General features: G+C 40.7%; 1 protein-coding gene across 1 annotated transcript in view; it reads right to left on the bottom strand.

Annotated features, from left to right (window-relative positions):
• Positions 1 to 26799, bottom strand: part of SERAC1 (serine active site containing 1) — a gene marked incomplete in the record, with an annotated part of 923851 nt that overhangs the window by 789800 nt on the left and 107252 nt on the right. The window contains 1 exon segment of the mRNA XM_044063262.1: positions 21123 to 21159. Coding sequence (XP_043919197.1) covers positions 21123 to 21159 — 37 coding nt within the window.

The following is a 26799-nucleotide window of genomic DNA, read 5'->3' as shown; positions in this document are numbered from 1 at the left end:
GCGATTTCTGCCCAGGGCTCTGACTGTCAAAGTGAAGAAATTCAATGAAGCATGGGTAAATGGCAGGAGTAACTGGGACTCTCTTAAGGTAGCCAAATGCCTAGTCATCGAACTAGTGACATGTATGAATGGATGAATAAGATTCCCACTGTCCCTGCCTACTGTCGAAACCACAGCCAAGGAACAGGCTTGGCAGAATCAGCAAGAAAAGATATTGTAGAGCTTGACTTTAGTCTGCCCCCACCCCGTCTCACCAGGCAAGTTCCATGGGAAGACAGAGGTTCCTGTCTGGTCTCTCTGGGGTAGCTGATATCACAATGAATTTTCACCAAGCCCAATACATTACAAAATAAGCAATACTGCTGGCAAGAACCTCCACCCAAAAGATAGGCAGGGCAAAATGGAAAGCCTCCTGTGGTATTTAATTCTCCAGGAAGGCCAGGTCAACGAGAAGCTCCTGGGGAGATACCGAGGGAAGCCTCCCCTTTGTCTAAATATCAGTATCTGTTGTCAGGAGTGTAGATGTCTTCTTTTACATCTACTTTTCCAGTTAACAATCACACAAGCACTGTCAGAGTGGAAAATGAAATCTGGACCAGAAACTCCTATCTCGTCTCTTCAGTGGCTTTCCCCACTGTGTAGTGTTTTTGCCAACCACTGGCACTCACCGAAGAATGGAAGATGGCCAAGACCTCAGACTGCAGGAAAACCAAAGTTTCAGGACCCAAGGTCAGTGCAGACTCACCAGACTGGGATTCTACAAGCATTACGGTTGTTTCTGAACAAACAATCTCAGTAATCAACCCAAAGAATACGACGGCCAAAGGAGCCTGACGACCAGAGGACATCACTGCTGAAGAGAATGACACCAACTTGATCTGACCAGATCTCGGCACCACAGCTGATAATGGTACCAAGGACAGCTTCAGTTATGAGGGCTTAAACACAGACACTGTGGATACTGATAACAGGCCATGAGGGTAGTCAAGGTTGAGACTGGCGCCAGCTCACAGGAGTTCAGGATCTGCTCACTAATGATCTTCAGAGCTGAAGCAAGTGAATATGCCAAAGAGGACGATGAGATAAGGGCCAAAACAGAAATCTGCAGAGGAAATGTCTCCAAAACACCCAGTCTTTTCTTCTGCCACCCTAAAAACCGATAGAGAAGGCAGGTTCCCCCATCTCAACTTTGACCTTGTCCAGGACCATCTTGTATCAGTCCACATTCAAAATAATGGATGGATCGGGTCTATAGCAGAACAATGAAAGCGCATATGTGCAACTACATAAACTTTGACACACAATACGTGAAAACTTTAGATAGCAAACGGCCACATAATGAATTTTTTTCCTAGTGAAAAAATTCACGTGGCCATTCGGAAAAAAAATTAAAAACCATTACCAGGTGGGGGGGGGGCCCACACCCCCCCCTAACTAAATATACCAACTCCGACATTGCACTATAGGACAGGAAAGGGCAACTCCGTGTAGTCGGCCAACTACCTCCTTGCCGTGTGACATTCAATGAATCGCTTAAATGTGGTTCGATAAATGTGTCGCTCTTTACGTATTCACTCAGAAGCCATTTTGTGCTTCTGATATAGACCCGATGGACCACAGTATGACCTAAAGGAATGACTGGACAGAGTAGTTAGGATTGACATTTTCAAATGCTCACAATGGGACATATTTCATGTGTAATTTTGCAAGACAAACATACCCCCAAGTAAACCCAAAGGACTACATTTCATTCTGTTGCCAAAATTAAAGATCACTTTTGTAAATCTGAGTTTTTTCCATTTCCTATCATAGCAAAATATTTCAGATGCAAAATAACTGTTTTCTGCAACAATTAGAGGAAACTTGGGAAATATCCTTTGCCATAAAATCTCAGGGCATGTCATTTTTCATGCTTTTATCCCCTTCAGGGTACAAGTGCCTAAATAGGGACTGCCCTGGGTAAAGAGGATAGGTAGTAACCTTAAAAGAATCAACAGCAGCAAAAGCTATCAAGCAACTAACTAGTGACAACTAACAAAACTCAGTAAATTAACAGAAAGGTATCTAAACAAAATGGCAACCTAAGGAAGAGCATGGGAGGTGGAGAACTCTGCTTACTTTCGATATGTTAACCTATCCAACCACAAGGGGTAGAGGAAAAAATCTAATTCTGGTAGTCCAATGATTACGACTAAGCTGCATAATAAAAGGAAAAGAATTTTGACCAAAATTAAGAAAAGCAATTTCCAGAATGTTACAGCCCTTGCCATTTACATAAACTCAGGAGCTTGATAAAACCCCCCCCAAAGCCAAGTTTGAGACTAAAACAGCTAAGCAAATGAAAATCACAAGGCATTTTTATCTATGTTCATAATCTCAAAATCACAAAGTTGCAGTGCGCTGAGCTGATTGTGAATGCCACCTACATTGAGGCAGAATATATATAGCAAATCTACTGGCAGAAAAATTTAGCTATAACTTTACCACTTCCTTCCCTCTGTCTGTCCCTCAAGATATACCTGAAACCGACTCGCCCCCAGCTATCACACAAGGAAAAGTCTTAAAAGTGCTATCAAAAGCTCAAAGTACTGCATCAACGGATCCTGACAACATCCTGGATGCATCATACATAGCATGAAACATGATTAGCCAGAACCCTAAGAAGACTGTTCAGTTTCAGCCACCATACAGGTTTTGCATCAGCAAATGGAAAACCGCTACAGAATTCCCCTACATAAGGGGAGGGCCTTCCCCAAACCCATAAGTCTGTACAGCATCATATGCAAAGCTATGGAAAGACTTATGGAACTAATCAATCAGGACACAGGGAACCTCCAAACAATGAACCAGTCTCAGTTAAGATTCAGCAAGGGCGGGTCATTATTAATCAACCTGGAAGATTTTTTTTGAAAAAGTCACCAAAGCAATGGATGAAGGCAAAATGGTACAAATGGCATACCTTGACCTAGCCAAAGCTTTCGACTCAATTCCCCACAAAGGCTTAGCAGAAAAGCTATAAATTAAACTGGGAATAAATCCCTATGTCACCCAGTGGATTGTCAAGTTGCTCACAATAGGATGCAGATAATTAAAACATGGGAAGTTACCTCTACAAAGAGACCCCATCACCAGTGGTGTCCCCCAGGGTTCTGTGTTGGGACCTCGCCTGCTTGGCATCTACTTTTCAGAAACTAAAAGCCAATACCAAAGGGCTCTGGCTGACAAAGTTTGCAGACGAATGCAAGCTAAGAGCAGTTACTGAATCCCCAAATCACTTGGCCATCCTGCAAGAAGGTATGTCCCAAATAAGTAAATGCCAAAACCATGAACTGAAACTAAATGCCAAAAAATGCATTACTGTATCCTTTGGGAAGTTATCTACCTCAGGGAACTAGCACAATGACAATATGCTCCTAAGAGTTGACCCAGCTGCTTGGGATTTGGGAATTTATGTAGATCGTAACCTAAATTTTGACCAACATGTGTCCATTCTTGCAAGAAATCCCTTCTATATTGTACAGCTTATAAACAAAGGCATTGTCTCCCATTAAACCAACCAAGTTCCATGCACGGGGGAGTTGCACGGTCCAAACCAATGCCATAAAACAACCAAGTAGACCAGCAAGAGCAAACGTGGAGGTAAAAGGTAATCCTTTATTGAATACAAATGGTAATCCTTTGTTGGATACAGGCCGGTTTCGGCAAAAGTTGCCTTCTTCAGTGTAGGACAAAACAACAATGTCCCATTCAACAAACATTAAATAAGAAAGTATAGCCAATAAGCCACCAGAGTTCATGAATATTAATGATATATGGGCATAGCCCAAAAACATAATTTTGAAATAAGAAAAATAAATCCTATTAACATGCTTATATAGCTCTGTCATACGAAATGCATAAAAATATGTTACAATGACCTTCAAAAAACCCCAAATGCACAAAACCAAGCAATTGAGAAATAAAAATACAAATAAACATATATCCCATGAGAAAGCATATGTGAAAAGAGAATACACATGGCTTATATGATCCCCCAAATATCAAGCATGTATTGTATTTACATAATGTATAACACAAAAAGCCATAAGGCATCCAAAATACAGAGAATACTGCAATATGTACTGATAATACTGAACAATAAAAAGAACAAATGCTCCATATCCATGGTACCTATGATACCTGAAAATGTAAACATGTGATGAGTTGTGTAACACTAAATGATACACACTGCCTAGATTTACAGAAAAACAGAATAAATAGAGCACATGTGAAATCATAATGTATTATGATGAGTAAGCGGTCCATCAGAAAGAATCAAAGGGGTCACCTAGAACCAAATGGACCCACCCCATCTCAGATCCATATAAACTGGAAACAGAAATCATTGAAAAAAAGTGAAAACCCGGACTTAGAAAAAAGTTAGAGATAGACTCAGAGACAAAAATGTTCATATACGGGGAACCCCCTATAAATGATCATTGAGCCCAGGGTAAAACAGACCCCCTAAAGTAACTATCCAGTACTTCTCTTTGTGGTCTAGTAGGCCATGCCAACCAAGTTTATTACTTCTATCACCAGAAATACGATCGATAATCATAAAATTAAATCTGGCCTGTGGATGTTTAAGAGTGTGTTGGTATAAAGCACTGGTCAATTTATGATTCCTGATGTCACTGCGGTGTTCATTCATTCGGGATCGGAGTGCCCTAGAGGTTTGACCTACATAAAATGCACCACAAAGGCAAGAAGCTAGGTACACTACCCAATCACTACTACAGTTTCCAAATATTTTGATGTTGAATATCTTGCTGGTGTTACGACTTGTGAATTCCTTTGATTTGGACATGTAAGAGCAAGACCCACAAAGACCACAGGGAAAAGAACCAAACAACTCATCACCTAATAAAGTAAGTTGTTTATAAATGGTGCCTCCACTGGCCATGTGTTTGTAATGTGATAAATGTGAACCTAAAGTTTTCCCCCGCTTATATGAAAACCGGCATTGTGGTTCCAAAACTGACCTCAACTGATCATTGGCCAGTAGAATATTCCAATGTTTATTGATAATATTCCTGACCATGTTAATATTTCTACCATAAGTCGTAACAAATCTGACAGGATTGGAAGAAGTGTTGTTAGTTCTGGTTTTGTACTCTAAAAGGTGTTCCCTGTTCATACTATTAGCCCTACATCTGGCTAGGTTAATATCTTGATATTCATAACCCCTACTGGCAAACCTTTGACTGAGATCAATACTGGCAGCTTGGTAATCCTCATCCTTAGAGCTGAGACGTTTGATACGTATAAACTGTGACACTGGAATGCTTCTAATAGTGTGACGCGGGTGCATGCTGGAAGCATGTAGCAATGTATTATATTGTGGGTATTTGCGAAACACCTTAGTAGATAAGGTATGATCAGAATTTCTGGAGACCGTTACATCCAAAAAATTAATGGAATTTTGATCATATGTGACTGAAAATTCTAATCCCCATACATTACTGTTGAGATATTCCACAAATTCATTCAAGTAACCCAAATCCGCACGCCACACTAACCAGCAGTCGTCCAGATAGCGCCGCCAGATATCCATCTCAACCTGGTAAATATTATGTGACTTGTCGTATATCAAGTACTCCTCAAAGTAAGCCATAAAAAGATCTGCATAAATGGGAGCAAATGATGCTCCCATGGCCGTACCTTGTAGTTGCCAGTAACACTGGCCTTGAAAGTATAAAACATTTTTGTTGAGTACATGTTCTGACATACAAATCAATAAGGTGTTAAACCCTGGTGTGTAGAGATTTGCCCTGTCTAGCCAATATTGGAGGGATTGTAGACCTGCCCAATGTGGGATACTGGTATATATGTATCCAACAAAGGATTACCATTTGTATTCAATAAAGGATTACCTTTTACCTCGTTTGCTCTTGCTGGTCTACTTGGTTGTTTTATTGTCTCCCATTACTCAGCCCTCATTACTCCACCATTCACTGAATATAATTGTCCCCTTTGAGACACATCCAACAACTGGAATGCCCACAGAGATACTTTACTAAAGGATACAAGGTCTATATGGACTAACTCAAAAGCCCTCTCACTACATTCTGTATCCTACATATTTCGTAGAGATAACCGGTGTCTGGCATAAAAGGCATACTCTGATCTATTATTGATGGATTTACTGCACATCAGCAAGTCAAATGACACCAAAAACCCTCAGTCTAGGGCTCAAAACCTCATCTTCAACATCAACAGAATGATTTGGAGGGAAAGGCATATTTTACAGAGGATACCACTGCTCTTGAGTGGGCAACCAGCAAGGCTATGAGACACTTCAGATGCCCTGAGTGTCATGAAGCCCCATGCCCCTTCTGGGTTAGCTGAGTGGTGATCCTTACCCTGCTTTCTCTCTTTACACATGCTCTTTCTACAGCTCATCACTCTCCCTTCAGGAAGAGTTTTGGCCAGGGCAAGAATGTTTCTCTTTACAGTGTTCTGTGCCTACTGGCATTCTGATACACTATGACAGCTGGTGTTTTACAGGTTGGTAGGTATGTACCCCTGCATCACTGCAAATACTGAACCTTACCACATTTAAAACACTATTACTGTGGATAGGGGTGAAGATTCCAAATGGCGACACAGTAATGCACATATATATATATATATATATATATATATATATATATATATACGTAGTAAACCAATAAATATGCCGATCACCACCAGCAACCTATGTTCATCTCTTCCCTCTGCAGGTGTTTTTACCTCATGACAGTGACATGGCTTCAAGAGAAGGAGAATGAAGAGTGTGAGCATGTGGCCATCCCTACATTCACTGGCCTGCCAGCCATTTTCAGCTTCTCCATATCTAACATGAAGATATGCTGATTACAAGAGGCATGCACTGGAGTGGACTCTTGCAACTGTTGTAGGAGAAGCGTTACATCCACCTGGAACCGGACATCTTTGCGTTGCACATTGGAGGGAATGATTTTCTCATTCATCCACTTGGGTAGCTAAGGTTTTAAAACAAGGCAGTTTTTGAAAAGATGTCAAAGTGGTGGCCTCATTGTCATTTTTTGTGGTCTGATATCTATTGCCAGCACTGGAGGAATGCAAACTTCCAGCAGGCAGCACACAAGGCCAGATGATTATAGAATGGGTTCATGCATGGCTTGATGCACAAATTTAGTGGATCAACTATCGGCAATAACAGTACCACTGCTGATGAAGTTCATCTTTTGAGAAGTGCTGAAACTGATGGAAGCAGTATTACAGTGTGATAACATGCAGTAATGAGCTGCCCTTAAACATACAGGGAATGGAATGGCATCTGGTTGCTTTGTACCTGAATGTCCAAAGAAAATACCCTGAAAGTTTTAAACACAAAGACAATGGAACACAGATGTAGTGATTTACCTTTTACTGGACCAACATAGGTTTACAATTACTCAAGATTTTGAGCTGTCATGAGCACTTTGTCAGGAATTAAGTTACTGATGTTAAATGCAGTGTTTACATATCTACATGTGCCTAGAAAGGGAAGTACATCTGCTACATGTTAAATGTGTACACAGACTTTAGGCACGTATTTTGTGACGCAAGCTTTAACTGTTGAACCTCCAACGTCCTTAGATAAAAGATATGCAAGTACTTTGTGACGCAAGCTTTAACTGTTGGACCTCCAACGTCCTTAGATAAAAGATATGCAAGTATGTTTTTCAGGTTAAACTATTCCGTTCTGTTAAATGCTGCCAACCTGGTTACACAATCCTTTGAATAATATGCCTCCACTTCCCAATACTGTACGGCCACACAGTAAACCAGCCACTATTCCAACTCACGGAAGTTCCAGTCCATCACTGTAGGATGTGATTCCTAACTCCCTCCATACCTGCTTGATGCTTCTTCTTGGGTCACATGACTGTCCACAGCATGGCCTTTCTAACAGCGTGGTTACAGTCATTATCATGACTGTATTGTTTCATAATGCAGCCCTGTCCCCAGCAAAACGGCACTCATGCATACCTATTCCACAATGGGTCCCATACTGCTGCATATTTTCCATTACTTACCACTATGCAATTACATTATGCTTCTCTCAGTATCCCATGGTCTTATATTGCTAGATATAACCAGTACAAACTACAGCTATTTTACCGCTCTGTTTTTTGCTAACAGGATCACAAAAAGATGTATATTTCGCCATTTTCCATGGTATACAACTCAAAATGTGTCTGAAATGCATCACTGACAGTCTTGTAAAATCAAAAGTATAAAAAGCATGATGAGGAAAAATCAATATTTGCTTGTTTTAAATGTTAAAACAAAAAATAGTTTAAATTCTTTGAAAGAACAAGTACATACTTGAGACTATGCTGGTTTGCCTCAACAAGTACTGTTTTATGCAATATGGTGAATAAGTCTGGCCATCTTAGTGTCTATTACAGAAAAGAAAAAAATACATATGACAACCTAGAAATAGAGAGAGATTTGATATTTATAGGTACAGCCCAAATCATAACAGAATGAACATCTGATACTGGCAAGTAAAAGTTCAAAGTAAAACAATCAGCTCTCCATATGAAGTTCTGAATAAAAATGATTTTTTTTACTATTGTTGTATATGAGAAGGCATAATCAATGCATTGTGTTTTTCTTTAAATATTTTAAAATACAATTGCTCCTTTGCCACTGAGGTTAGAATCACAGTCTACAAGCAATTCCAGTATCATCACCCATTAAAATGTTGTGAGAATATGTCAAACTGTTATGCAGACACAGACACTTAAATACAGGTAAAGCATGAAATAGTCTATAGTCTTGAGAAAGTCCTTTTGAAGATGGTCAGCTGTAAAGCGATGAGAAAAGATAAGCATCATGCTCTCCGATCACAATAACATTTTGACAAGACTGTTTTCATTTAGCCTCTCAAACAGGATTCAAGTTCTCAAATGTTAATAAGAAAACTAACATAGGAAATGAGATAAAAATTGTGACATACAGCAATCTGCTGGAAAGTTTCCAGAAATGCATGGTATTCCTGTGGAAATTTAGAAACTAACTGGGAAGAAAGTGATAAAATCTGGAAGGTTTTGTTTAACAGTTTTAAAGGAGAGAAATCAACATCTTAAAAGAATGGCTGTAATACCTTAAGATGGCAAGGCCCATCATCCCAGATTCATATAGGCCCATTTCAATTTTGAACCAGGATTATAAAGTGTTTAATTTCAGAATAGCTGAAGAATGGGAAAGGTTGTGTGACCCAAGGAAAAACAAGCAAATAAAATGTAAAGAGAACACATCTGCCTGGTTCCTCCACTTGATTTTTGCCTTTTGTCCCTCGTATACAGTCTTAATTAATCTTATTACTATATTAGGAAATGCAAACACTTCCATTGGTATACTCAGAATCCCAGCTTACTCTGTAAAATGTTTTCTCTGCATCAAGACCCAACAGCAGCAGTCATATTTTCTTACATTATGCTTCACACTCTGGATCTTCACTACTCTATTAAATGTCGTAAAATGTTTGCATCTCCTCCACAAAAAACACACACTGATCCATATCTATCAGTTTTTGGATCACCTTTGCCATCCTTTCAGCTATTCATAGGTTCATACTAGGCTATCTGCCCAAGGGCATTTATAAGCCTAGCCTAGAGTTTTGTGGCTTTCGCCACCCCTTTATTTTGAAGAAAACTATGCCCATTATTTTGTTGTGCCTCTGTCGAGCAGTGACACTGAGGTAATCCCTGGGGTATATCTGCGATCTCCCATCCATTGGTCAAGATGTCTCTTGAACAAGGCCAGTGAGGTGCTCTGCCTTACATGTACCGGGATTTTGTTCCACAGCATAGGGAGTCTCTGGGTGATGAATCTGTCCCTCCAGCACATCCTATTAATAACCGTGTCAAGGTTTAAGTCTCCCGCCCTTGTAGTTCTGAGGTATCTGGATTTTTTGAGGTGAAGCATGTTCATCAATTCTGGGTTTGACATGGCCTTGTATGTCAGGCACAGGTCACCTCTGAGCAATCGGTAAGCGACTGAATAGAGCTGCAGTTTCTTCAGTCGGGCAGCGTAAGACATATTTTTGAGACCCTTTATCCTTTTGGTGAGGAACTTTTGGGGCCTTTCCAGCTGCTGCAGGTGTCGGGTCAGATACATTCCGAATGGGGCATTGTACTCAATCATTGGTCTGATGAGTGATGAGTACAGGGGGACGATGACCTCCTTTGATCTAGATGTGAATCCCTTCATGATCAGGTGGGCAATGTAGAAGGTCTTCCTAACTACTTTAGCAACATGAGTGTCAAACGATAGGTTACTGTCAACCTGGGTCCCCAGATCCTTGATCACTTCTGTGCTCAGTGGATTGCCACCTATATGGTAGCTAGGGGTAACCTTGTTTTTCCCAAAGGGTACGACTATGCATTTCTTGGCGTTTAACTTTAGGCCATGGCTCTGGCACCAGTTATCCGTTTCTGTGAGACCCTTCTGAAGGATATCTGTGTCAGATGTGTTTTCGACTATGGCGCCCAGTTTGCAGTCATCTGCAAACTTTTTCAGCCATAACCCTCCTGTATTAGCTTGTACTTCAGAAAAGTAGATGCCGAACAAGAGTGGGCCCAGGACTGAGCCCTGTGGGACACCACTTGTGACAGGCTTTGAGTCTGACATGGCGCCAGCAACTCTGACCCTGTGGGTTCTGTCACTTAGCCAGTTTGCAACCCATCTTGTGATGTATGGGTTTACATTTAAGCTGATGAGTTTTTCAATGATACCTGAGTGGGGTATTGTGTCGAAAGCCTTTGCCAGGTCTAGGTAGGCTGTATGGACTGCCTTTCCCTCATCAATGGCCTTGGTGACTGTTTCGAAAAAGTCAACCAAGTTTAAAAGGCATGATCTGCCTTTGACAAAGCCAAACTGGGCCGGATCCAAAGTCTGCAAGTCCCCTATGTCTTTATTTATGAGTTCCATTATGATCCTCTCCATGGCCTTGCAGATCAGGCTTGTCAAGCTGATGGGACGGTAATTTCAGGGTCGGTGGAGGCACCGCGTTGGTGAAGTGGAACCACAGTTGCCGTCGCCACTCCTTGGGTACGTATCCTGAGGTGAGACTAAGATTAAACAGCTGTCCTAACTGCGGGTTTAATTCCTCGTTGAGTTCGTGGAGCACACAGCCGGGGGCACCATCGGTCCCATGGATGCTGTGTTTTTCGCCTTGGACAGAGCAGTTCTCACCTGGGCGTTAGAGATGTTTGGGGGGGCTACAATCCTCTGGTATAGATATCTGTCCTTTTGGGGGGGGGGGGAGTTTGCACTGAACCTGTCAGCCAGTATGTTGGCAATGTCTGTAGGTTCAGTAATTTTCACATAATTTTGAACAAATTCTGAGCATATCTGGGAGTTTCCTCCCAGGTTTCTAACATAGCTAAAGAAGGCCTTATGATTGTCTTTTGAGTCCTTAGCGATTTTTCTCTCAAAATTTGCCTTGGATGATTTTATGAGAGCTCTTAGTTTTTTACTTATAATGATCAGAGGTGTCTTACCTTTTAAGGATTTTGCTCTATCTTGTAGTAGCTTCCTCCTTTTGTTGTAGAGCTTGTTTATGGTTGGGGTCCACCAGGCTGGACGCTTGCCTTTGGTACAAAAAGTCTTTGTTTTGTTTGGGATTGCCTGATCCATGCAGTCCTGTAGGTGCTGGTAGAAGGTATTTGTAAGTGATTCAGCGGCTTGAGTAATGTTTGCCGCCGGCTCGGTGGCCTTAAAGGTGACCACACTAGTCTTTAGAAGTGTGAAGTCGGTTTTTGAGAAGTTCATCACTGTGATCTTTTTTATCTCAGGGGGGGGCGGGATGAGGACCTCCAGTGAGATTAATTTATGATCTGATCTCACCAGTGAGGGGTATACTTCGGTGTTGAACATTGTGATCCCATGTTCGTGATGATGAAATCAAGTATGTTTTCTCCTTGTGGGGATGGTGACTAGTTGTTCCATGGCATTTGAGTTTATGAACTCCAGGAACCTTTGGGCTAGAGTGTTTGGGCTTGAGTAGTGATCCCAGTCTATATTAGGGTAGTTGAAGTCACCTAGTATGATGGTGTTTGGAGATACATTTATCCTCCAGTGTTTTCAGGAAAGCTATGTGAGGTTCCTGAGTTTGAGAGGGTGGCCTGTAACATGCTACAAATTGCAGAGCAGTCTTGCCTATGGTTAATTGCACCTGAATGGTCTCCGATGCATCATGCGTTGCCACCAACCTTGAGGTGTGGGTGTCCTTGATGAATATGGACACCCCCCCTCCATTCTTGGTGTTGTCCGGATTTTGGGGCCGGAACGCATGATATGAGGTAAATCCTGATAGTGCTGGGGTGCTCTCAGGAGCCTTGAACCAGGTTTCAGTCACAGCACAGACATAGATGTTCTCCATACTGAGAAGGGCCTCGAGTGTGTGCATCTTGAGGTTAAGACTTCTGGTATTGAGCAGCATTACCTTTAGTTTTTTTCCTTTTTTGTGTTCTAGGGTGGTAGGTTTAGAATTTGAGCCTTGCCTAAAAAAGGCACTATGGGGGTGGCAAGAGCCTTTGCCAATATCCAGAAGCCCAGTGGAGACAGGTGCAAGCCGTCCCTTGCGAAGCAGCGTGGCTTGTCCAGCATGTCATCCCAGGCAGACAGACATTGGATCCCCTTTGAATGACACCAGAGTTTAAGCCAATTATTAAAGCTGATCATCTTATCTCTGTATTGTGGCATCATTCTTGGTGAAGGTAGGATACTGCTCAAGGTCAGGGTCATACCTACCTGGGCTACATAATCAGAGAGCTCCTCAATGTCTCTTTTCATGTAGTCCAAGGAGGTACGTCTCAGGTCGTTTACACCAGCGTGGACAATGACAGAGTCGTACTTGTACCTGCTATTGAAAGACCTGAGTGCTTGCGTTATGTGGCGGATTCTAGCGCCCGACAGGCAGCTTACTGTGACCTTCTCCTTACTCAGTCTGGTGAGCGGGACGTCAGTGTTTCTGACTATGGAGTCACCAATGACGAGTGTGTCTGGCATTGTGTTTGGCCTTAAGGGCTGTGACTGTTTGGCACACTGACTGTGTGGTCTATGTGTTGCATGTGTTGTGTCCTGAGGTGGTAGTTGTTTGGGTGTCTGCTTTGGTGGCCTCTGCTGTTTTGGTAGATTTTTGATCAGAGCCTCCGAGTATGTCTTTGTGTGTTTGTGTGTATGATTTGAAGTTATGATAGTACTATGTGAGACTGGGTATGTGGTGTGTGTGGTTACCTTCTCCTCCTGTCTGGTCTTGTCAGTCCTATGCTGAGAGAGCTCAGCCTCCAGTTTGGCTGTATAGTTGCATCTCTCACATGTATTTGTGTTTTGTGGGAGGAAGAGAGGGTTGTCTGTGTACATGAGGCAATTGTAACATTGCCTCAATATTCCCAGGTTCACCAGCTCTTACAGCCAAACACTTTATAATCATGATTTAAAATTGAAATGGGCCGATATGAAGTTGTATCTGATGGTTCTTTACCGTCCTTGGGTATTACAGCCACTACAGCTTTTTTTTTTTTTTTTTTTTTTTTTTTAAACAGGTTGTTGATGCTTCCATTCCTTTTAAAATACTGTTAAAAATTATGTGATCTTTATCACTTTCTTCACTGCCAGCTTCCAAACTGCCATACAATCTGTTCCTGGAGACTTTCTTGCAGACTGGTTATATATTACCATTTTTATCTGGTCTCCTACTTTAACTGTTGGGCCACATCTACCTCTAACCTTGGCATACTTAAGTCTTCCATAAATATTTACATTTGTGCTTTTTCTTAATTTTCCCACTTCTCTGCTTTATACACATTTTAATAAAATTTCCAAGATATCGGTAATACCTCTAGAGAATCTCTGGTTAGTTTTCTTGTAATAGGCTCCCCAAGTTTGGCAACGCTTGCTTTTCCCTAGGTCATTGTGCCAAACATTTTTGTGCTCTGCAGTTATCATCAAAAAACAGTTCCTGAACAGCAATGTTTCCAAACTCATGCAAATTATCCATGTACTTTATTTTCTCTTTAGTACTCTGCAGTTGAACCTCTTCTTGATCAAGGACATTTCTCCTTATTCTGTAATACTTTAACCTTTGTCAGCCCCTCTAAACAATTCTTGTTACCTAATCACTGCTTTTCTTTTATTTCTACCGTATTTTTAGACTTCAATTTCACTTTATCCCACTCACTAACTTCTGGAGTATTTTTTTCTTCCCTAGTAACTCCCAATAACGTCCATTGCCCATTCCTTAAATTCCTCTCTTTTTAACAGATAGGGGTGTCAGTGTCTCATATTCATTACTCTGCACTTTTATTTTAGTAATTACTGGTGCTTGATCTGAAACAGTTACTGGATGTGTCAGAGTTCGCAATTAAATGCACTTGTTCCTGTGAATGCCAGTTATTGTACCTTGTGGAATATGTAAATTCTGAGTTCCTTCTACTGAATTCACATCGTCCATAAATATTTTCATAAATTTCTTAAAAAAATCTACCCCCTTTTGTTATAGTTTCCCTTGTAGGCCCCCCATATATCCTCATTTTTTTTTCAAATCAAATTCCAGTCTCCTCTTATAAGTAATATTCCTTGATGAAAGAGGACTCCCCCTTACAATTCTTTTAATGAATACATAGCAGCATAATCCCCATCTCTTGCCAGTAGCTCCTTACTATGACAAATCTGTCTTTTCCCCCCTTTTTTCCACTACTGGAGCTGCTCTAGCAATTAATACAAGTACTCCTCTTTTCCTTTGTCTACTGCAGTGGTAGTGGTGCAGTAGCGTTGTCGCCTCACAGTAAGATGTTGTCCTGTTCAATTCTCAGCTAGAGCGTCTTCTGTTTGGAGACATGCGTGAATGGGCGTACCTTCGTTGAAGGTTGTGCGTCAGGGCCGGCAACTCGGCACATAAAAATCTACTGCCAATCATTAGTGGACCGGAGTTCTGCTGTGGCGACCCCTAACCGGGAAAAGCCGAAAGACACAACTCCTCCTCTTTTCCTTTGTCCCAGATATTCTGCTGAACATCCATCCTGAAATCCTTTATCAAATTCACATGCTCACTTCTTTCCAACAGTGTCTTCTGTAGCACTGCTATTTGTAGTCTGCATTTCTTAATATAATTGATATTCTTTTTGTCTATACATATGAGACCATTCACATTCTAAGATAAAATGAAAAGTGTTGTCATTACAATAAGTCATTATTCCCACTTACTTATGAAAGCATTTTTAAAAATATTTCCAGTTTTTATGATCCATGCAACCACTAATGTTTGGCAAGTTAAACATTTATATAGTTTTTTTTTCTTATCACCACTGGACCCTGTGTCACATTTTACAAGACTTTTTGTTTAAATGAAAACCCTCAAACAAAAACACCTCCAGAACACCCCATGTAACCGGTCAACTTAATACAAACACATAAAACTATGTAACTCTTCAAATTACAAAGTTTAAACCTCCTAATAGGAACAAATATGCTAAATAACACAGCCACACACACTGGCCTTAATTACCCTAAACCTGAGATTATCCATGCTAAGACATGACACTGCCTGTGCTTCTACTTACACTAATTGGTGCTGGTTTCTTTTTTATATTTATCCCTCTCCCAGAAGTGAAAAACAACTTGCATGCTTTCAAAAAAAAATAATTTTTGCCTTGACCAAACAAGTGTTTGGGTTTTTTATTGCCCTATCAGCTTAACTCCAGGGAAATACAAGAAAAAATGTAATCCTGAGCTGCAAGTTTTTATAGACAAAATGAAACATTAAATTGGCAAAGGAAATATTTTCATTATATTCAGTGGTCTCTTATTTACTTGTTTCCATTTAAAACTTGTTTTTAGATTAAGCCAATGGTCTTGATCAAGATATTCACCTGTGCAGAAGTAAAAAAAAAAAAAAAAAAAAAAACACATAACAGCTCTAGATATATTATGAGCTGTGTACTTTTGCACCCCAACCTTACCTCAGCAACTCAAGACTGCAGCCTAATTAAATCATGTTTCTGTCTATCCTTTTTCTCTTTTTACAGCATAAAGCCTTCATTTTTAATACTAAAGAAGAAATAGAAAAAAGGCATCTTTTTACTTTGGTATCTTTATCGCAAACAACTTAAGAACGCTTTATTATAAAACATAGAATATATATTGTGAAATGCTTCACAGAAATAATGTTAACAAATTGTTTTACTTCGTTACCTTTTTCCTTCATCTTCCATTCCCCTCAGTGTCATTCCAAACATGAATGACATGAAGTGAGGCAAATGTCTTTCAATTCCCAAAAGTTTAACAAAGTCAACAGATGTCTACTCCTTCCATTTTTTTCTTATACAGCCATATTTCACAAATGCAATTAATGCTCACATTTATTCACAAAATTTTCATGTTGTTGGTCTTTCTCTTGCTCATATCCATTACCAACTACAGATTCTGGTTCAATTCCAAGGTACTCCTGATTCTTCTAGTCAACTCTTGTGCTTTTCTCAGTCTCTCAATAATTTTTCTTTTGTAACAGTGGAAGTTTTCACTGGCAAAGTTTCTCCATGTATTTTAACACTTGTACTTCCTCCTTAGTGTGTTATGCATTAAAAAACTGAATTCAATCCTACAGTAAAAATTATTCTGAAAACAGCTAGATACAGCAGCTTGAATCTCACACTTGCTTCTTCACATTCCTTGATAACTGGAATAAATTTGTTTCTCCGCTGCCTGGTGTACAGTGAACTTTTTTTGTTAAATGACTGAATGACTAAAACATCGACCTTCAGTTTATCAAGACAAAAGCATCAAATATTTTAATCATCAAAAGCAGAGTTCATAGAATCTCAATAGTTGGCCAACATCTGCAACATTACCATCTTACTTGTATAAAATGATGGTAGTAAATATTCATACTCATTCTAACTTATGTGCAGCTGTTGGCCAACTACTGCAAATCAATGCACTGAGATTTGACAGTCAGTTTTTGATGATTAAAATGTTTGATGCTTTCATCTTGAACTGACATTTGATGTTTTAGTCATTCAATCATTTAACATGAACCCACAGAGAATAATCATTTTCCATAAACATTATTGTCTCCAGATTTGTAACACTTTGACCTTTTTCCACAGTTTTTGTCAGGTTCAACTCTGATAGGTTTGCATGTTTACTAATAAAGATATTGGCTGATTTCTCATGGCCAGGTTTGGAGTATAAACAAGGTATGCCTTTCAATTAAACGTTCCTGCTGTGGAATACCAGTCCAATTGCTTATTTGTGCCTTCATACAATTAATACAGTCTATTGCTTCAAGTTTTTCTGGTATAGCATAAAACTTTAGATTTTCCCTATGTGCTCTGACATCTAATTCTACCATATAGCATAAAACTTTAGATTTTCCCTATGTGCTCTGACATCTAATTCTACCATTTTTTGAAGCCGCCATCTTGAAGCGTTCAGCCACACACTTCTTCATTTTGACCTCTAAACTTTGCAGTTTTATCTACTCATCTGAATATCTGTTTAAAGCGCCTTCCATTTTTCTAGCCTTTTGTTGCTTGAGTTGAAACACTCTTTCAGTGTCTCATTTATTTTAATCAGTTCTGAGCACATTTGAATTTTTCATTTAGATTACTGGAAGCCATGTCTTATACCAACAAAGACACTTGAACTGCTTTTTGCTGAAGAGCTGCAGGATTCCTCCCTATCAGGAGTTTATCTTCACCTTTTCTGGTTGATTTTTTTTTTTTGCAGGCTTTCTTAATTTCTTTGATGGTATTGAGGCTAGTAATTAAATTTATTAAGAGCGTTTCTGCCCTTGTCTTTCAGTATCTTTTTCCCCACTAACAGAACTGAAGTTAAGCTATTAATCAGTGTGTAGCCATATCTTTAGATGTCTGTCCTTAGAGGAATTTTACCTTTAATTAATCTTTCATCAGTAACCGAGGTTGGGAGCAACCTAAAATTTGTAGTATAGTATGTATATTCCAATAAATCTAAGTGTGCATCGACAATCACTGTTAATGCTCTGACAGTTTCATGAGGCTTCTGACAAGTCTGCACAGTCTTCTAAAGTTAACAATTAGTGGCTCGTGTGTACTCAACACTTTCACTGATGAAGCACTATTAATTCACCAGCCTAAACATCCGTTCTTGTATACAGCCAGTATCTTCCCAGAATGAAGAGCATAAGTGTATTTCTTTCCTCCCAGAAAATTTCTCTTCTAGTCACCATTTCATAGTCACTTTTCAAAACAACTGCATTTCAGGATCTCCCTCTGCTAAAACCCTAAACTCTTCTGCAGTCATATGCAAGTGTAGAATTACACAATTAACTTTCAATTCTTCACTGAGCACTGTTGTTGTTTTGGCAAACGTGAACTTAGAGTATTTGCTTTACACATTTCTTTTTGGCTTATACTTTGTCAAAGCATACTTCTGTAATCTTAAAATTATCTGCAATCTTTGCAGCGCCTTGTGTAAATGACTTCTTAAACACACTTTTATGGCTTATGATTTCTACAAACCAATTAATTTTTCACATAAAAATCACGCAACTGTTCATAACCTTAAAACATGTTAAAAATACTCCCTTTCAGCACATCCTTCCTAACATTTTTAAGGCTCTTGACCCATACACATACAGGTTTATCTTCCTGCAGATCCATGCTTAATAGTCTGATTCTGGTTGATAACCACCTGTGACTGATTTATTTACAGCAAAGCATTTTAGTGTGCGTATTTCTGTCAACTGTCTTAAGCATTTCAAAATTATTTTGTTGCTTTTTTGTACTTTAAATTCTGGATCCTCTTCCTACACCAACTCAGCGCACATTTTCAACATAAATCATGGTCACAAATCATTCATTTTCATGACTTCTGTTCCACTATATACAATACCACTATATACAATACATCAGACTGAAAAAATATTTTCGTTTCACACAAACTTCAGCAATGTGATCACTTCTGCTGGTTCTATAAATTACAAAACAGTTCTTTTTATGTATCCAGTCAAAACCTGTGCAGAACTTTGTACTGTGAATGTATCAGAAGGCTGTCATAATGCAGTTTTACTCATTTTGAATTTCTCCGTCTCACAGATAAAGGAATGTGAAGAAGAGTTTTAGGTGCATAAATTTAACTAGTATGCATTTATCAACAAATTCAATACTTTCAACAACCTATCCATTACCTGACCACTTCTGATACCACGAACCATTAACTTACCCAATTCACAGACACCAACTCAGGTGTTTAATTCAGTAACACTAGTGCTTACACAAATTTTAAGACCCCTTGAGCTCATTAATAACAAATTTTTCGTACTATTTTTCACAGTAACTCAACCTTTTGTCTCAGCAATGCAGTATTGACCTATCTCTTTGGAAATTCAAATGTATTTTATGCTTTCAGGGCCTTTTCCCCAGCATATTATGAGAAATGTACAAAATTGTAGCACTTTCATGTTTCTTAGACAAGATTTATGATAAAAAAATTATTCAAATTTCAAAAAAATATATTAAAATTTCTGGATATTCAATTTACTGGGGATTGTAGATGCATTGGTTTTCAAATAAAATGCACCACTTTTCAAATAAGAAGTAAAACAATTTACATGAAAAGACTGCCTAATATTTGTTGTTCAGACTTCAGAAAGAAGACTGCATTTTTCAGCTTCATATGTTCTTTACATTCAAACTACTCAGTACAGGAAATGGATCGCACGACATACCTCTAGGAAACTCACAGAAGCTACATATGCCAGTGTCATAAAAGATATACACACATACATTACAAACATGAGTACAAAAGAAACCAACTTGGAAAGGGACAAGCTGGTAAAGAGATTCCACAGTGTGGAATTTGAGAAATTAGCATGCATTACAAGAAGTAGTGTTTGCAGTCATTTTAAACTTTTAGTTGTGATAACATAGTTGAAGTTAAAGGGATCTAGAAAAAAAATCCTACCCGACACCCTTCTTAAGCACAAAGAATCATCATAAGCAAAACACACCTACTTGCTTTGGCAAAGGAAATGGTTGTACTACATGCCTGCCCAACAATTGAATTAAATGTAGAGCCATGTGAAGCTCATCTCTTAAACAGATGGAACAGACTTGTAAATGGAATAACGGAATGCTTTGGTATAACCTGCTGATGCTAACCTGACCTCTTTGTCCTACAATTAGTGAAACCTCAGAGTTGTAAAATGAGTAAATCGTCCTGTTAGGAATGAAGTGTTGGCAGGGAAAGAGAGAATGAAGGGGCCATCAGTGGGTATCACAGAACCTATTTTACTCTGTAGTTCCCCAAGACGGCTTTCATTTGCATTTCCCAGCTTACTGGCTACATAGTTTACACACACACTTTTCTGCACAACTGTTATTGCCTAGCTTGCTTATGGCAAGCAGTCAAAATGTGACATGAAAGCTTCTGTGAGACTCTAAGAATGGGTGGGTAGAATTTCCGTTTCACATTCTCCATAACCATCTCATTCCCTATTCATTTTTTCAAAACATCTGGAAAAGACTTCCAAAAAAAGTCTTTGGACTAATAGAATCGTCTAAAACTTCCTCCTTAACATCTTCTGAGATGCAGTATTATTAGCCACATTGCCTTCTCAAACAATACCAGAATCAAAAGCCCATCCAATGATGTACAGAAGTATAATCTACATTTTATAATACACATTTAATATTTCACTTAACATAATTAGAAAGCTCTGCATCCATCCTACCAAACCTCAGAATATTACATACCAAAATATCTCCCAAAAAATAAATAGAAACAAGTATTTTATAAAATTATTGGTACAATATAAAGGTTTCAAATGTTTTCACTGTATTTTAACAGCTTTGAGGGAAAAATCTTCTAATTCTATAACAAACCTGAATGAGTACTATCTCACCATAACGAATATGAATGGGATAGTACATTGTTCAAATACTTCTTAGCATCAGTCACTTTACAGTTTCCCAATAAACACAGTTTTTAACTCATGTCTGAAGATGGCAGGTGTGTTAGTACCAATAATTTTACATTTAACTCAGTTGGCTTACTTCTAATAAGAATTTGAAAGAACTTACCCTAGTATAACTGATCCTGCTATTTTTACAAATTTTCCTAGAGACAGACAAAAAAAAAAGTAATTATTGCTGATATATACTATACCACAAAACTAGAATGACAGACTGTGCATCATACACATTATATGTATACATTCGCACTCACACACGGAAGTGAAAGTATAACAGGTGGAAGTAAAACAGGTGGAACAATATCACAAATGGATTTTGTTATTTCAATTGCTTAGATGACAAAGTACTGTTGTGTAAGATCTTACCGTAACAGATGTCCTACTTCTCATTGTTGCAGTATTCTTTACAAATGGGATTCCCCTTCCACGAACAGCAGGAGGTCTGCCAGCTTATTAAAGCCTTTACTCTTTCCACGCACTGTACACCAGACCAATGTTCTACAGCCAAGGTGTAAGGTAATTAAGTGATGTACAAGCGCCTACTCCTCAGAACTGAATTGCCTAGAAGAGCCAAAGCAACCCAAGAAGAAAAACAAAGCAGTGTACATCCAGGAAGAAAAAAGAAAATAGAAGTTATGTACTCACCATAATGTTCCATCTGAGTAGATACTTCATTTGTCTGCAACCTGTGGGTGTCGGATCCGATCCGGCAGCTTTCCAAGCTCCAAGATCCGAGCTCCTAGCTCCTCACCCCTACCCATAATCCCCTAGTACCAACCACATTACCTCAGATAGTTTGTTTTGCCTCACCAACTCGAGACAGAAACCAACTCCAAATGATCAGAAAAAAATTCCCGAGGTTCGGGGGATGGCAGGGGGGTTCGGTTGCAGACAAATGAAGTATCTACACAGATGGAACGTTATGGTGAGTATATAACTTCTATATCTGAAGTAGTTACTTCATTTGATCTGCAACCTGTGGGACAGAGTCCCCAGCTAACCTATAAGAACCTGGGTGGTCCTTACGGAAGGATATTCCGAAGCACCGCGGAGCCAAAAGAAGCCCTACTCCTGGAAATGATATCCAGTTTGTAATGAGAAATAAAGGTATGAGATGAGGACCAGGTAGCTGCTGAACAAATATAGTCTACTGAAACCCTAGACCAAAAGGCTGTTGAGGTAGCTACAGATCTTGTGGAATGAGCATGGACTCCAACCGGAGCTGGCTTCCCAGAAGTGTATCCCAGTATAATGCACTGACGGATCCAATTTGCTACAGTCACTTCAGCAATTGCCTTGCCCATGGCTGATTTTGCATAAGAAACAAACAACTGGTCTGACTTGCGAAACTCTCTACTCCTGTGCAAGTAAAAACGCAGTTGTCTGTGTACATCCAATTTGTGCAACGTATATTCTCCTTTATTGTGAAAATTTGGGAAAAATACAGGAAGATTTATTGATTGATTAATGTTTGATTCTGTAGCCACCTTAGGCAAGAAAGACGGGTTAGTCCTGAGGGACACGCTATCTTTGTGAAAAATAAGGTACGGAGGTTTGATACAGAGAGCTTGTAATTCTGAAACTCTCTTGGCTGAAGTAATAGCCACTGAGAAAGCGTTTTTCCAAGACAAGAACTTTAACGGAACCGAGGCCGCAGGCTCAAAAGGTGGTCTTGTTAAGGCTTGTAAGACCAGAGTGAGATCCCACGGGGGAACCACAGTCTTGACAGGTGGTTTCAAAAGAAAAACGCCTCTTAAGAAGGTTTTGCACAACTTAGTAGATGCTAAGAAGCCTATGCAGTCTCCCACGTGAAAATGGGAGATGGCCGCCAACTGCACTTTGACTGTGAAGGCACTTGCTCCCTGTCTAAAAAGCAGGGAAAGGAAGTCCAGAATAGTCGGAATAGGGACAGTAAAGGGGTCCAATTCTTTATCTTTGGCCCAGATGGAAAAACGTTTCCATTTACTGTTGTAAAGTTTCCTGGTAGATGGTTTATGAGCCGCCACCAGAATGGCCTTAACGGGGGATGAGATACCGGGAGTCCTAGCCATTAATGGAACTGGATCAACCAAGCAGCAAGTTTGAGATTGACCAGGTTTGGGGTATGGCATCTCGCTGGGTGCGAGATTAGGTCTGGACTGGGATCCAGAATCCATGGGGGAGCCACACTGAGACCGCAGAAAGGGGAACCAGATCTGTCGAGGCCAGAATGGGGCTATGAGGATAACTCTGCTCCCCAACCGACAGGCTTTCTGGATGAATTTCATCATAAGTGGGAGGGGGGGATAAGCATAAAGGAGTCCGGGAGGCCAAGCAAGGACTAAAGCATCTCTGGGGGTCTCCCTCTGGGGGGAACTATCGCGAAGTACTCGCTGCATTTTGTGTTTAAAGGAGAAGCGAAAAGGTTGCAGCGAGGCTGACCCCATTTGTGGAAGATCTGCTTTGCAACAGATGGATTCAGAGACCACTCGTATGGAGTGAGGAACACTCGACTTAGCTTGTCCGCCAATATGTTGGACCACCCCGAAATGTGCATTGCTATCAGAAAGCGGTTGGTGGAAATCGCCCATTCCCACACTCTCATGGCTTCTCGACACAAGGGATAAGATCTGGTCCCTCCTTGTTTGTTTATATACCAGACTACTGACATGTTGTCCGTCTGGATTGCAATAGTCCCTATGGGAAGAAGGTCGTGGAGAGCTTGCAACGCCAAAAGCACCGCCCTCATCTCTAGGACGTTGATATGTAATGCGGTCTCTAGGGGAGTCCACGTACCTTGAATGGATCTGCCTGAACAATGCCCCCCCACCCGAGGCAAGAAGCGTCCGTGGTCAACGTGGCTTTGGCCGGAGGAATCACAAAGGGTCTCCCTTCTCCGAGTTCCTGCGCCTGTAACCACCACAGAAGGGAGTCCCTGCACACCCTGCTCAGGGGGATTGGCATGCATAATGGGTGGATCGACAGGGACCATTGGACTCGGGGAGTCAATGTGCCTCCTTTTGCACGTATGCTTGCGAGGACATCCTCTGGGGGCTGTCAGAGGACTCCTAGCAAGCAGCAACTTGTTCCATTGGAGCAACTTGGGGCACAGAAGCGGGCTGTCCCAAGGGCGGATGGTGGAAGCCTGGCCCAGTGCAGAGGGAGCAGGACGGAGCCGAAACAAGTGCCGGGGTCCGGAGACCCTCAACAGGGCCCTCTCCACTACATCAAACGCCGAAGGGGAGCCGACCTCGACCAAAGGATCCGACAATCGGCTCCCCTCGATCGAAGAGTGGATCGAGCCGGCGCGCGCTCTGATCCGGCGACAGCGCGCTCCGACACAGACGGCGCCCGAAGAAGCACTGATCCCCGGATCCGAGGCTCGGATCCAGGCTCCGAGGTCGGATCCGATGCACTCGAGGGCAGGGTCGGATCCGACAGTACCATCGGCGCCGACCCACCCCGCCCGAAGCTGCTCGGCTCCAGCTGCTCGAACCCGGATAGCGGGTCGGAGAAGGAGCAATAGGTTTGAAAAGTGTTGAGCTCCCCAGAGGGGAGGCAAGCACTCCATCTGCATCTGGGCCTGGATGAACCTTCTCATCATCCGGTCCAGATCAGCATCCGAGGTTATGCGGATCTCGACGAGGCTACCAGGTAGGCCTGGAGTGCCTCCTCGATAGCCTCGACGGAGATCGGGTCTCCTCCTCCTCAGGTCCCGTGAAAAGCACACTGGAGACCGGAGCCGAGAAGGAGGAGACCGAGCCGAACGGAGCCGGGGAGAAGCCGCTTGGCTGGTGGGCCGAAACAGAGGTCTCGGCCCGCCGCTTGTGGTGCTTCTCCCTCGCGTCCTTTTTCTAGCATCCCTCTCCTCCAACCAGAAACGGGAGGTTGAGTCCCAGGAGGAGGAGGGGGTGCCGGAGGGAAGAACCGTGAGGCACGTGTTACTCCCGAAGGAGCGGAGGTCGGAGCCGAGTCCGCAGTAAAGGCCCGCCAAAACAAGCTTGGACCTCCGCTGCTTCAATGACCTGGGGTTGAACCCTGCACAAAAGGAACATCCAGATGTGAGGTGTTCAACCCCAGGCATCTAACACACCGAGTGTGGCCATCAGCTGGGGAAAGCTTATGGCCACACCTAGAGCATTTAGAAAATATAGATTTGGGCTGTTCTGCCATCCCAATCTACAAAGAAGTTACCAAACTAAAGTAACTAAACAATATACACACACAGGCCCAACACACACACACTACGCCAACAGCGAGGGGAGGGAAATAACTTTTAGATTAACTCTAAAAAGTAAAAATATCAAAGGGGAAACCTACACTTTCACACAAAAAAATCAATAAAAACTTCAAAATTCTGATATTAACCGAAAAACTAGCACTTAGCTTGAGAGCTTGAGAAACCAATCCAGTCACCATGCGCGGCAAACGAGATCTGAGGTCATGAGGGTAGAGCAGGGCATTATGGGTGAGGGGAGGAGCTGAGAGCTTGGATCCATAGCTGGAAAACCATGCTGGTTCGGATCCGATATCGGATCCATAACCCACAGGTTGCAGACAAATGAATCTCCTACTTCAGATTACTCAGTTTCGGCACATCCTTCCTAACATTTTTAAGGCTCTTGACCCATACACATACAGGTTTATCTTCCTGCAGATCCATGCTTAATAGTCTAATTCTGGTTGACAACCACCTGTGACTGATTTATTTACAGCAAAGCATTTTAGTGTGTGTATTTCTGTCAACTGTTTTAAGCATTTCAAAATTATTTTGTTGCTCCTTACTACAATACACTTCCACAATTAATTTCAAAAATTTCCTTAATACAAAATGTATTTCTGACACATTCAAAGTACGTTTTGAAAGATGCTTCATCTTATCAAGAAATCTAATGAGACGTCATTAATTCTCTGGAGGAAACATTTGAACCACTGCTCTGATTTTTACTGTCTAGTTTCTAGTCCTCATATGCTAAATGATCCATATGTATTAATTCAGGCAATCCAATTTTACATTTGCTATTTGTTCAGCTTGAGGTGGTTTATCCAATCAATTTCACCTAATGCTCTTCAATGATCTGATGCCACATTAGTATGCCATCAATATTAACAGCACCCTAAAAGTACTTCATCCATGTAAAAGCTCTTTGGAACCCTTCAGATGCTGCCAAAATACCAAATAAGTCCAAGAAATCTGTATTGTCCCATAGGTTGATTGGAAATATACAAGCTGAAAATTCTCCTCAAGTTTAATTTGCAAAAATCCATAATCAGCCTAGAAAAATATTTTGGTCCAAGCACAGCACACAGTACTCTTATTTAAATAGCTTTATTAAGATCCAGTGGATCAGTACAGATACAAATTTTATTTGGCTTCACAAGTCACCATCCTGTTCAGTGGACTCCACACATTTCTTAATCACACCCATAATCTCCATAACATTAACTTCCTCTTCACTTGTACTTCTCAAATCTACTGAAGCCCTCTCTGCAGCATACACTACTGCTAATACTACAGGTTTTCTCTCAATATGATAAATTCCTGGCAAAACATACCAAGCCAATAAATAATATTTGTATTTTAAGTACAGCATCTCTGCATAATTTAACTAGATTTGAACTGTAGCTGTGAATTCCACTGTGAATGTCATCACAATGCCAATCATCTGAGAATTTAACATGACCCAATGTAGCAGGAACTTCCACTTCAGCTTGAAGTAATTCATCTGAGAATGTTTTCACTGTTTAATAAAATATATGTTAAAAGCCAAAGCCTATACATGACAATTAACTTACTTTGAACCCTG

The sequence above is a fragment of the Protopterus annectens genome, chromosome 1.part0, assembly GCF_019279795.1.
Source record: "Protopterus annectens isolate FY-2018-M chromosome 1.part0, PAN1.0, whole genome shotgun sequence".
Classification (NCBI taxonomy): domain Eukaryota; kingdom Metazoa; phylum Chordata; order Ceratodontiformes; family Protopteridae; genus Protopterus; species Protopterus annectens.
The sequence above is the reverse complement of the archived record's forward strand: the minus strand, read 5'-3'. Positions and strand labels throughout refer to the sequence as shown.